Source organism: Halichoeres trimaculatus, unplaced genomic scaffold (genome assembly GCF_033239565.1).
Source record: "Halichoeres trimaculatus isolate MK-OKI-2021-1 unplaced genomic scaffold, fHalTri1.1 fHalTri1_scaffold_10, whole genome shotgun sequence".
Taxonomy (NCBI): domain Eukaryota; kingdom Metazoa; phylum Chordata; class Actinopteri; order Labriformes; family Labridae; genus Halichoeres; species Halichoeres trimaculatus.
The window spans coordinates 13,791,984-13,805,409 of record NW_027437187.1 but is presented as its reverse complement, the minus strand read 5'-3'; the positions used below and the strand labels follow the sequence as shown (position 1 = coordinate 13,805,409).

Here is a 13,426-nt window from a genome sequence, read left to right as displayed (position 1 = left end):
GTTTCACTAACGTTACACATTACAGACATGTCTTAGAGCACCAGACTGCCTGTTGTGCTAAATATAAACGGCTACTAAACTACTGACAAACTGACAGTGTTTACTTGTTGTCATGTTAGCCTACAGATATGTTCAGGATACTTCATCTGTAACATGCACCGGGCGGCAGTTGTCGCTAACATATAGCCTACTGCTACGTTTGCTTGATGTCACGTTTCAAACCATAGCACTACGTAACTGTACTGATAAATACCTTATCTCAGCGTGTTGTATCCAGTAAAAAGTTGTCTTGAATGAAGAAAAATTGTCTCAATCTGATCTCCATTCAATTCCAAAACAAACACACACCTCACTAAAAGTAATTTACAACAGTGTGCGGAGACTCCGGCCACAAGGTGGCGAGGGAGTGCAATTAAAACAGATCCTCCTCATAGCATCTTTGATGTATCTTATATAGGGACAAAAATTTTCTTTGATTCTGTTTTGTGGTGTAAGATGTTAAACCTCCAATAGATACGAGGATGAAGTGAAGTGACTCAAAACAAGAAGTTAGAATCTTAAATTGATTTCAAACCCAATTTAAAGCAAATTAAAAGGGAGAAAGAATGAAGATGTTCTCATGCTTTGAGAAAAACCTGGTGGCCTATATGAGAGGGAGTCCCTTAGAATTACTTTTCTATTTCTAAGTCAAGTCATAACCTTTTGTCCAATATTCAGCCAGTCAGGTCTGGATGAGTTATTTACTGAAAAGAGGGCTCATTCTTTAGCCAGGACTATAAAAACCTCTTTGTTCTGGTTTATTAAGGCGACAGAAAGGAGAAAGCCTTTTACATGCTTTTATATTTGCTCAAATGTCAAACAGATGAAGGTTTAGTTAAAATCTTTGTAAAAAATGATGTTTTCCATCTTTTATACAGCTCACCTACAAGGCCATCAGAGCAGAGGGTTTTATTGCTTTTGAGTTTATTGATGGCCCTTTGAATTTCTCCCACAGAAATGTCAGAGTATGACCGAGCTCTCTCTTCATCAAAGAGTGATAGTCTACATTTATATAAGAAATGCAGAGCACTTTATCATTGATTGGAACAGCCTTGGATCTCTGATTGGGCTCAGAAAGCTTTTCTTCTTATAAGTACTTTTACTAATGCACGTCATTTTAAAAGGAAAGCTGGTGATTCATTCAGACTTCCTTTCAAAGCCAGTATCAAAAGGAATCTGTGCACTTGAAACTTTCTCATGAAAAGGAGCAAGTGACTACTCACAAGCAACAGTGAATTAAGTCGTCCAAAAAAATAGTCAAGGACTTTTACACAGGCTCATGACGAAAGTTGTGGGAAGGTGTTATCATGAAAGAGTGGAGTCACCAGAAAGAAGTGCAGTCACTCTGCGGTGTCAGTGTCTCTCAGAACTTTTTTTATTTCCCATGCATAGTTTGGACAAGAGTGTAGTGGAACTGAAATGAAATTAAAAATATGGAAATAAAGTTTGGACATTCATTGAGATTTTCTCGATCATGGACTGGACATCAGAGGAATCATTAATAAAAATATTTGCAACTTGAAAAAGCAAAGTTGAATGTGTGGTTTAATCATCTTTCAGAGAGTCCTTCAAGGTAGAAACGATGATGCATTTTGGACGGGGTAAAGTTCTGTAGAACATAAATACATTACAAGAAAACATCCCTAAAACTAAAACATTCAGCACATTTTTATACAACACAGTGCAATAAAATGGGGTAAGTTCAAATGATGATTTAGCACTTCCTCAATTTGTGGCTAGTTGACATGACGGTGCCTTTCTTCAGCTTCTTGTCTCTTTATGAGGTCGGAGAGACGAACCAGCCTGATTGTGAACACTTAGCGATAAGATGTGTCTAATGCAGCACTGCTGCGAACCACAGTAGAAAAATCAATCTTGAATCTCAAACTATGTTTAAAATAATCCTTCACTTTTGTTTTTGTTTGACAACTTTCTGCACAGACTGTCAGGAGCATGTGCTGATCTTTATCTGCTAGCACTAACTGTGCAGAGGTCAGATCAGGTCTGTGTCAGCAGGTTACAGTTCCTCTGCAGGATTATCCCTCAGGTAAGGGAGGAATGGCCTCACTGCGATCATGCCTAATAATGATCCATTTAGTGTCTAGTCAAGGTCCAAATGGTGTTGAAGAGGCTGTTGCCTACAGACAAAGGTCAAACCCTGAGGGAAACGGTTATTTTTAGGACCAAATCGTGTTGCATTATTCAGCATTTAAAATTGAATTAGTGCCTCACTGCACCTCGTTATCAGTAAGTGTGCGACTAGACTGGAAAACATGTATTTCACAGTTCTATCTAACACTGTATTGCAACTGCAAAAAGAGAACATGGTGTAAACTGTGTACAGGGGGGGTTATGAGGGTAGAGGGGAGACAAAGGATGAGCTGTGCCTTCTTACGCACACACATACAATTAACCACAATGGGTGGTTAAATCACACAGTCTGTGCTTACTCTGCTTGGTGAGGAGCAACGATTCTCTGCTAAGCCTTCATTCCCGGAAAGAAAGACAATCTTTAAAAGGCAGAATGGTCAGGATTTTAAAAAAGGTTTGGACTGAAACGACATCTTAATCTTTACCTACAACTCTTCAAGAGTAAGAACACCACCTGTGGTGGTGCTGAATGACAGCCAGTAAAACTTGTCCTCTTTTTCTTGATGGTACAAAAAAACCCTCACCTAAACCTCTGTGTATAATGTTCTCTCTTTGTTTTATGTTTCTTTTATTGGAAGGTCAATTTCTTCTTTTCTGTGATTTTTTTTAATTTATTTGAGTTTCAGCCTTGTGCCTGACCTAATTGAGTCCAATAAAATTCCTGAATCTTAAACTGTGATGGTGCACCGCCCGTTTCCTTACAGCTAAAGGTGTAAACAGACAAAGAATCCTTCACACTCTGCCTTTAAAAAAATGTAATCTTAGACAGCAAAGTACTGATGTGTTTTGTGAATCACTCAGTTTGGGTGCGAGATGACAGTTTGCGTATAAACAAAAAAAATAGGAGTTTGGTTAAAAATGTGTTTTTGTGTTGTCTGAAACCTGTGAAGCTCCATCACTCTCACCAGAGTAGAAAAGAGAACAGTATCAGAGGTGCTCTCTGCACGGTTCAGACGTGAAGGTTGCTGCTCTGATCTTATCTTGTCGTTGATCAGTGAAGCACAAATGGGGGAAAGAAACACAGCGCTGGTTTTCAGAGCTCACCATCAATTAAAGACTACACCAAATGCTAATGTGATAACAAAGTTCAGTGTGATCCCAGTGATTACTGTGAAGAGATATTACATATCTACACTTAGAAAATACACTTCAATACACCCAGATCCAAACAGTTCCTTCTGACAGTATGAAAAATATACAAATAAAAAATACAAATACTCTTAGACACCAGGTAGGTAGTTTTCTGTTGAAATGAAATCAGCGAGGACTAAAAGGTCAAAGATAAATATTTCACATTTTTTCCCTTGCGTTTTGAAGAGAAAACAAAAAAAAGTGTGTGTAAAGAAAAGAAACTGTCCATGTTGCAATATTATCCTTCAGTAATTGGTAACATTGTGAAACCACATATTTCTTTCTCAGCTAAAACGCTTTCACTTTTCTAGTAAGCAAAAAAAAAGAGCCAGTGTTGAAACCAAAAGTATTATAGAACTCTTTTTTTCAGACATCATATACTATGCACAGATAATAAAAACATTAACAATGATCAAGTCTTCTCCACACGTGATTCCTCTGTTAGGTCGGGAACATTAAGAGCTCAGGAATAAAAATGGAGATCCATCAACATCAGTATTGTTGCATTGTCACTACTCACACTCCAGTTACTGATGTAGTAAACTCAGTTCAACAGAGACAGAAAAGAGGTCGACAGCTTTGCAACATCTCCAGCACAACACACTATTAGGCGTGGGAGTGGTTGACTAGACTGGGATACAAAAAAGAACAAAAAAAACAAGTGATCCAGGGGATGAGGGCACACCAGTGTGTGCAGGTAGCATCACCTCAGCTCTTAGTGTGCTATAAACTTTGACCCATATAAGGAGGAAAATCAGTCAATATGTTCGTAACACCACCTGCAGACGCTGCTCTGAGGCAGCAAGGCATCAGGCCCAGGCAGGTGAGTAACAGTCTTCAGTGTCATTCATGGTCATGCCAGCTTTGCCTTTTTTGGCACCCATGAGGGAGGACTGGCAGAGGAAGAGGGACATCTGAGCTTCTTGGAACTTAGGGAAGGAGAGCCTTCACTCAGAGAAATAAAGGGAGGAGGAAGAGGAAGGAGTAAATTTGCTCTGCTCATTTGACATGTTCGGCACTGTGGGAAGAGCAGTAGTATTTCTTATGAGCTATAAATGTGGAGAGGCTGCTGAACTTGATGTTGCACAACCGACAGAAGCGGGAGTTGCCATTTTGGACAGGGGAGATGACTGCGGTTTTAGTGCCAGGGATGGAAGTGGGCTGGGGTGCCACGGTTTGGGTGATCTTGTCTGAAAGATTGGAAGACCCCACCGTCTCTCTGAGGATCTCAGGCACAGGTGACACAGTCAGAGAGGGAGCCCTGTGGGGGGAAGTGGGTAGAGGTGAGCCAGCTGGTGGTGATCCGCCTCCGACTGAGGGGCTGCCGTTCACCAGTGGAGAGACGGGGGAAGTTGTACCGCTCCTTGCCTGCCCATTAATGCTGTCTCTGTGCACACGGGAAACCAGTCTGGGCTGGTTGGTTGGGGTAGTGGAGGTGGTTGCAGCAGCGCCATCCCTGGGACTTAGGCTGGGGCTGCGACTGATTACACTGCCTGGCTGGGGTAAGATCTCCTGGGGCGGCTGAATGGTAACAACCAGGCCATGGGTAGTTTTGAAGTGCTCCATCAGGTCAGAGGTGATAAGCCTGTTGGGACAATATGGGCAGACAACCTGAGCAGAGCTACCACCTACAACCTTGGCTCCAGCTCCAGGAGTTGCTGCAAGTGTGGTGGTAGTGTGGGCCAGAGATGTGGGGTCAGAGGCAGGTAAGGCGGAGGGATGAGGACTGGATGATGTGCCTTGAGCCTGAGCAACCCACTCCGCTGGATGAGCTTTTGCCTCCACAGGGTGCAGATGATCAGGGCGCTCTTGTTGGGGCCTGCTTTTGGGAGAGGTAGAAGCTGATCTCTTGAGCCTGTGAAGCTGTTCCAAGGTGTGGGCCTGAAGGGTAGTGGCAGGGCAATAGTAGGTTTTATGTGCCAGGTAGTTCTCAATGCTGTTGAAGCTGATACTGCAGGCAGTGCACTTGTGGTAGTCGGTAAGAGGCAGGGCAGGGAGCATACTGCTACTGCCGTGCCTTGGACCCTCCCTCAGACGAGGTCTCTTGCTCAGATCAATTGGGCCATCACCTTCAGGACTTGAGCTGCCGGCCCCACCAGGGGAGACCTCTTGCTTCACCGCTAAGCCAAGGATGGATGGAGATGGAGCAGAGGCCGCAGCATTTGCAGCAGCAGCAGCAGCGGCGGCAGCAGCACTGTTTGCCAAGGCCTCTGTTCTTGCCATGTGAATCTCATACATCTTCTTCCTCTTGCGTGTCCGGATGGGCTGGGGAAGGAAGTTGGCTGCACTGGTTCCCTTGCTCATATGTACGGCTCGGTGGTTGGATGGGTCATGCCGTGACGCGCAGTAGAAACGCTTGTGAACGGTGTAGTTGTCATGTCGGCTGAAGCGGATGTTGCAGGCCTCACAGAAGGTTCTGTTGGGGTCATCCTCCAGGTCCTCTGCAGATCCACTAGCAGGACTCTGGCTGCCTTCGCTTGCTCTTCCTCCTCCTCCCCCTCCTCCCACACTTCCACCTCCACCTTCCCCTTCAGAAGAGGATGATATTCCCTCTCTCCCTACAGGGGTTTCTGTCTTAACTTCCATCACCCTCCTTGATTCTGTAGCTCCACTCCCCGCAGGAGGTTCGGAGTCAGTAGGAGAGGCAGAAGCGGCTCTACTTGCTGCTCCAGCCTGAGGAGACCCTGATGAGTCGTGTGCCCCACTGGAGGGCACTGTGGCCGAGGCTGCATCCCTTGCTGACCCGGGTGCTGAAGCTGATGCAGGACCTTCTCCGTGGTGCCTGCTGGAGCAGTACAGCCTCTTATGTGCATAGAAATTGTTGATGTTGTTGAAGGTGATATCGCACTCAAAGCAAGTGGCCCCTTTGTGAGGTGGAGTGGCTGTTGCTGTAGCTGCTGTAGGTCCAGAGGCAAAGAAGGCTGCTGGGTTATTCTGAGGAACAGTCTGGCCTTGTTTCAGACGGCTGTGTACCATCTCTGACATTTTAGCGAGTATCTCTGAAGCCTGTGGCAAAATGGCTGCCTCAGGGTTAAACATGTACTGAGGCAAGAACAGCGCTCCTCCTGGAACAACGGACCCTGTACCTCCCACATGTGCAGGGCTTGAACCAGGGGTGGGACTAGTTGGCTCTGCCTTCACAGCTGCAGTGGCTGGACTTTTGGGAGAGTTTGAATTCTGACTAGAGGAGGCCTCAGTTTGAGCCTCTTTAATCTTACATCTTGTGTCACGATCTCCCTCTTCATCAACTTCTCTCTCCCCTCCATCCTCATTGATCCCTATTTGTTGCTCCTCAGTCTCAGAATCTGAATGAGGCTCCTCTTTAATCTTCAGATCAGTAATTTGGGGATCAGAAGAACCATAGTCCCGAGGTGTTGCTGATCCACCGTTTGCACCTGGGCTCGATGAGTCTGGCTTAGGGACACAAGCAAGGGGCTCTCTCTCCTGGGAGGACTGCTGGAGCTGGGAGTGGTCAACTGCTGAGGGGGTGCTTTGGCGAGGGGTGGGGCTCCTTTCAGCTGGGACCCTTACCTCTAGGTGGGTCCTTACATGCTGCTGAAGCTGAGCAGGGGTGTCAGAGTTGTGGCCACACACTTGACACTTCAGCACCACTCCTGAGTCTCCTGGACTGAGACCTGAGGAGGAGATGAAACATTCCTTTAGACCATCATATTGGTCTGTATCTATTTTTTTTTACTCTATTTGATAGGGATTGTAGATTTAGCTTAAATGGATTAAAAATAGTTTTAAAAAACGGTATGATTCATAGGCATAAACTCTTACAACATCTCCATATGAACACATTTCAGAAATACTTTCACTGCTCAGGAAAGCTGTCACAGTGATGCTATGACTCACCCGTGGACAGAGGCAGCTTGGGAAGGCCTGGCCCAGGAGAGTAGACCTCACTGCGAGATCCAGGCTGGCAAACCATGTGGCTGGTGACCAGATGGCTGTAGAGGATGTCCCTTGTGGTGGAGATGAAGCCACAGCCATGACACACTCCATTCAGCGTGTCTGTGTGGACCTTAAGGTGGCGCTCACAGTTTGCTTTTGTAGTGAAGGCAGACAGACAGATGAGACAGACAAAAGGACGCTCACCTGTGGAAAAAACAGAGGTTTATTAAGTTAAGAGGGAGCTACTTTACGAGGCTGGTAAATTAACTCATTCATCAAGGAAAGAATTGAATTAGACCCAAATTGAAACCTTGCTCTCACCACTGTGTGTGCGCATGTGGATCTCCAGTGAGCTGGCACTGGGGCAGCTCTTGTTGCACTGAGGAAAGGGGCAGATACGTTCATTGGGGTAGGACTCCTTGGCTTTGTCTTGAGGAGGGGAAGAAGCTGCGGCCGGCTGCTTCTGACGACTGGCACAGTAATACATAAGATGTGCTTGAAGGTTCCTCTCACTGCGGTACCAGATTCCACAATCTTTGCACGGGAAAATGTCCTCTGATGGCCAAAAACACAAAAAAAAATTGAGATTTAGTTGACTGAACAGAATCACATGAGAACAATATGAAGTCGACAGGTTTTCAGAAAGCAATTAAAACAATGGGGAACCTGTCTGTACAGAATTGGTGATCAACAAGAATCTTAAGTGTTTGACCAGATTTATTTTTAGTAGCGCTGTGCAAGTTAACGCGTTATTTTCGCGTTAACCCATCAATCTATTAACGCCGTTGAATATTTTATCGCACATAAGTGCATGTTGCTCACATGCTTTTATTCTGTAAATGTCTGTTGCTGACCGCAGTGGAACCGGCAGTGAAATTGGCGGAAAAACACGATGAGTAACCAAAACAAGCATGGAGAAGAGGGGCAACACCACGGAACTTAAAGGCGCTCGCCGCTTAGTGTATCAGTCCGCGAGCGCGGCGTGCCAGATATAAAGAAAAGCAGGTAGTCTGCCAGGACAAAGAGACACGATGTGAAAAGTAACGCGCTGAAAATTCTCTGAATAAAGCGTGAATGCAGACCAATATCAGTTTTTTTTCGGTGGGAGTCCATTTATTTGTGTTTTTGGTCAAGTAAAAAATGGCCCCGTCTGAGTGCAGAGGAAACCGGCAGAGGAGCAGGAAGGGGGCCTTTGGTGCGAGCGCTCTGGGCTTCTGCTGCACAAAAACACTGCTGTAGGGGTAATTTCTGCTCTAAACCTTGTGATAGGACCCAAGTTGTTCCATCCCGGAGTATCACTTTAATGCCCTGACAGTGGCAATAAGCTTTAATTTTGTATTTACATTTTGTAAATTTGATTTGCACTAAATATGTGATTTAACTATTACTGTATAACAAGTACTGTTTTGTGTTTGCATGACAGATGTTATGGCACTTTCACAATGCGATTAATTGTGATTAATCAGGGAAATCATGCGATTAATTACAATTAAAAGTTTTAATCGTTGCCCAGCCCTAATTTTTAGTGTTTGACCAAAATCAAAATATTAAAAAGATAGATACGGATTTCAAGAGGAGACATAATGGAGTTTTGACAAAGGGGACCACTCAGTGAGACATTGGGCTAGAAGGACATCGGACTTTGACTTTACTTTACAACCAGTGACTGTGTCCATAGAAGTCAATTGTGTTTTTTAACAAGAGGAGGCGGGATCTGGCGGAGCTTGTCCATCAATGTCTTGGTAGACAGCTTGTAAACTACTGTAGGTGGCAGCGGTGCTCTCTTTGGGTGACAGATCAGCATAGACATGAGAAGAAGATGGGAGATGACAGAGACACGGTGAGACGCTGCTCAGGCAGCTCAGACTCAAACAGAGAATGTGTCGCTGTAATTCAGAGAGACAGAGTTTCACGATAATGAGAAAAGTCGCTTGAGATCATGGAGAGGATGAAAGGATGTAGCTTCTGTGACAAGCACAATATGAAGATGTGTTGGGTTTTTTTTGGATCTAAAACAGGAAAAGTCTACTCTTCTTTTGGTAGTTTTGGTGTTTACACAGTCATATAACACAATATTCTGTGGGTCTTGAGAGATCAGCCAAACTACTCTGAAAATACTTGGCAGCCAATGAGTAAAACAATCATTTCAATTAAAGATAAACTGCAGAATTTTACATTTTTGAGCACTTCTAGGAGAACAACCTGTGTATTACTGGTTAATGACCGTGTTTCAGGATTACAGAGAGCATTTTTTCCCTCATTCCTGCCCCCAAAAAACCTTTTCATTGTCAGCACTTGAAAAAAAAAAGAGACAATGCAGATACTAACATGTCTATCTGAGACTGATGTTTTAAACAGGTTGGTGAGTACTAGTGCTTTAATTTATGTCCAACTTCTGTAACATTATCATGACTTTACATGTCTAAAATATACTGTATGTACAGACACATACCACAGAAAACTTTTCCTTTCAGAAGTTTAGTTGCAGCTCTGTTTGACAGATCACACCTCATTGCTAGGAGTCTCCAAGGCAACAGGACACAGGGTTAAAGGGACATTAATTATCATATCTTTAATCCCCATGGTTATTTTTAACAGCATGTGAACAGAAGAGCAGAGTAACTACATATTTGACTGTGAGAGTCACAGTAAAAACCTTTGAGTGTCGCTGAAAACTTTTTAGCAGAGCACCTGCTGAGGGCAGAAGAGGGTTAAATACTTGGCAGTTGAGCGCTCACCATGACTCTTAAAGAGCAGTGGTGCCATCTTGTGGTCAAAGTGTATAACATTTGCTCAGTATAATGTATGCTTCAATTTGAGGACCCTGTGGCTGGTAGTTTTTTTTTTTTTTTTTTTTTTTTTTTTAACATTTTAAATACATAATCCTAAGAAACGACCTTCTTCATTGCCTGTGAGCTTTGCTAATCTTCTAACCTGTAGTGATTTTGAATGCTCAGATAAAATTCTATCTGTTTATAATTTTAGACGTACTTGAGGCAGGCAAGATTCTGCTTGTTTATCACGTATGGTTTGTCATTTGTGATATTTGAATGGCAACACTTACTGTTTACAACAGCAGTAGCCAAGATGGCAGCCATGCCTGCTTGCTGTGGGAGAAGCTGGATTTCTGAGTGCAGCGCTGCTGGGTACAGAGGCTCCTCCTTCACCATAGGTTGTTTCTGGGTGACAAGGCTGAGTGGTGGAGAGAGCTGGGCCATTGGGGAAGAGGAGGAGCCCGGAGGAGGCATGGAAAGGGACACGAGGAGCTTCTCACCTGCCACAAGCCCTCTGGTCACCCTGCAGAACAACTCCTCACCTGAAAACACAGCAGATAGTGTCAAAGCCATGGAGTTACCATGATGCACCTGATGCTTTTCTTGCATCACCCATCACCAGATATTAAAACTCACGAAGCTCACCTCGGCTGTAGATGGTGCAGTTGGCAACTGAGGGGTCAGAGGTCAGCGGGAGCAGACTGATCCAACAGTTGGGATCTTCACAAACTAGAGTCAGGCTGGGATCCTGAAAAGATGACAGACGGAAACAAGCTTCATGAACACCACCTTATTTTACGCGATAGACATTAAAGCAAAGAGCGTCATCACAAGAAAATAGAGGACAGCTGAATTACTGAATTTATCATTTATATTAAATATTATATCAAACTGTTTAAGATCTCTGGAGCTCCTGGTACCAAATACTGAACAGAACAGTCAGCTGATTTTAAATTGACTTGGACAAAGCTGTGCTCAAACAACAGTCTTCTGTTCATTGAACCAGAAATACAGTACTAGATTGTACAGGGTAATTCATACAAGCAATCACAGCAGTATCACAGGATAACATATTAAATTCATGCCTATACAAAAACCTTATTTTTTAGACATAGACATAAAAAAAATCATTGAGCAGTGTTTCTGTCATCCCTCAGTTTCCACTAAACATATAAAAATGGTGAAAACAAAAGACATTGTCATTTCAAGTGTCCATTTCTTCCTTCTTTGACTGGACTGTTTTATGCAGTCCAGGAGATTATCATGAAAACAAGCATTAATTGCCATCAATTGGGAATACAGAGCCCCACGGTACTGTCCATTGTGTGGCTTCTGGTAAACACCCGTTTGTAAAGAGAAGGCCAGCGGGCAAAGGATGATTACAACCCAAAAAGGAAATGAGGAAACGAGGGAAGCATGGGCCGAACAAAGCTGCATAGAAAAGACAGGAGAAAAGAGGAGAGGAGGAATGAAAGAGGAAGAGAGACCCCGGGAGAGAGGGAGAAGAGAAAAGAAAAAGACAGAAGATCTGATGAGGTCGACAGGCTGCTATTCAGACAGCTGCCATAATAAGATCCACAGTGAATACACTGGACAAAGAGTGGAGAGGCTTCATCCAGTGTCTGAGTGTGTGTGGAGGTATGAGGGGGGCAAGGGAAAGAGGACAGAGAGGGAGAGAACACGTCAAACACACACACACACATACACACACACACACACACACACACACACACACACACACACACACACCTGTGCATCCTGAGTACAATCTTGTCTTTGTTCGTATGAGGCTCCAGAAACATTCCCTCTGACAATCATACCCAGGACACGAGCTTATCCCATGTATCAATGACACACACACACACACACACACACACACACACACACACACACACACACACACACACACACACACACACACACACACACACACACACACACACACACACACACACACATTCTCACACAGTTTTCGAGATGGACCTACATTTTTTAGTGTCACTGTCTCAAAGTACTGATGCGAACTAGCCAATAATCTCCTCATCAGCACAGCTTCATGAATTCCTGTTTGTGATTTTTTAATGATTTCAAGAGAAATCAGATTCACATGCTACTGCCAACTCAACTTGCCAAATTCCAACTTTTGTGTGAGAGTTTTCTCTGGTATTGTTCTATATTTGTGTTTTTTATTTGTTTGGGAAAGGTACAGCACACATAGCCAAACTGAATATAACAAACAGCTGGAAGTATCACAAAAGATCAAAATGTGTTGTAGTTTATGATACTTTTCAAATCATCAAGTAGCAAGTGCCAAGAAAAGAAAAACTAAACTGTCTGAATGAAAAATGATCTGAAGAAATTTACAATGAATTGAAGCTGCTTCAGAAGATCTGCTGCAGCCCTGTCATCTCTGTATTCATTTGTAGAAAGGTATGGGTAAGGTAAAACTATGGCTTTGTAGAAGGACATTAAAAATGTGTTCAAATGAGCTCATTACTACAAAAAACACCATGAAAAAGCCACATTGTCACTCTGTAGAGTTGAATATAGTAAGGATTCCCATCTCACTGACAAAATAACAACAGGAACCTTGTTGGTTCTTGATTTTATTGATCACAGATAGCCTATGTCCACTGCATTGAGTTATCTGATCCATAAGAAAAGGACTGATTGTAAGATAGGGTTTATCTACAACTTTGACGACCAAAATCACTCAGTTGGGCTCAAGTTTAAACGACCTAAACTACGCACCAACCTCTGAGGTATTTTTACCTGTATTTCCAACTTGGAGTTATAATTTTCCCAACTGTTACAGGAATAGGCCAGAAAAAATAAACATTTCAGACAGGACTTTAAATTCCAAAGTTCAGTTCAAGTGACTGTATTGGTGCATGACTTAGCCAACTATATATACTTTTTGAGCAATCAGCGTTGCATCAGCTTTTGACCCTACCACCAAAATCCAAATCAGAATTTTAGCCAAGCGTTAAAATTTCCATCAGTTTTGAGATCTTGTGATAACAAAATATCATGCTTCCTACCTGAGGTTCAGTACTCAACAGAAGCTTGGAGCAGTGTAAATATTAACATCTTCATCCAAATATTCAGGTGAAAATTGAAGATCATTGTTCTTTGCAGAAGTAATGATGTATGGCTGACACAGTTAAATATTTTTCTGCATATGATAATAAAACGTATCACTGCAAAAGAGAGTAAAACACTCTAAGCTATTAATGTGTAATAATGAAAAAGCATTTATATTCTATCCTAGTGATTTTGAAATGGGGGTGCGCGTACCCCTAGAGGTATGTGGGAGTACTGCAAGAGGTATGTGAAATTTGCATCACAAAAAATTGGGAAAAAAAACAGATTAAAAACATTTTTATCAACGGTATCTAATTGTCATATCTGTGGGTTTTTATGTCTGTATGCAC

At 43.1% G+C, this 13,426-nt stretch overlaps 1 protein-coding gene across 1 annotated transcript in view; it reads right to left on the bottom strand.

The window, feature by feature from the left end:
• Positions 1-1,391: 1,391 nt before the first annotated feature.
• The window catches only part of zfpm1 (zinc finger protein, FOG family member 1), a 128,101-nt gene continuing 116,066 nt past the window's right edge, over positions 1,392-13,426 (bottom strand). Inside the window, exons 5-9 of the mRNA XM_074678029.1 lie at positions 10,638-10,740; positions 10,283-10,534; positions 7,540-7,773; positions 7,180-7,422; positions 1,392-6,956 (exon numbers count right to left, since the gene is read on the bottom strand). Coding sequence (XP_074534130.1) covers positions 4,321-6,956; positions 7,180-7,422; positions 7,540-7,773; positions 10,283-10,534; positions 10,638-10,740 — 3,468 coding nt within the window. The 3' untranslated portion in view covers positions 1,392-4,320. The remainder of the gene's footprint in view (positions 6,957-7,179; positions 7,423-7,539; positions 7,774-10,282; positions 10,535-10,637; positions 10,741-13,426) is intronic.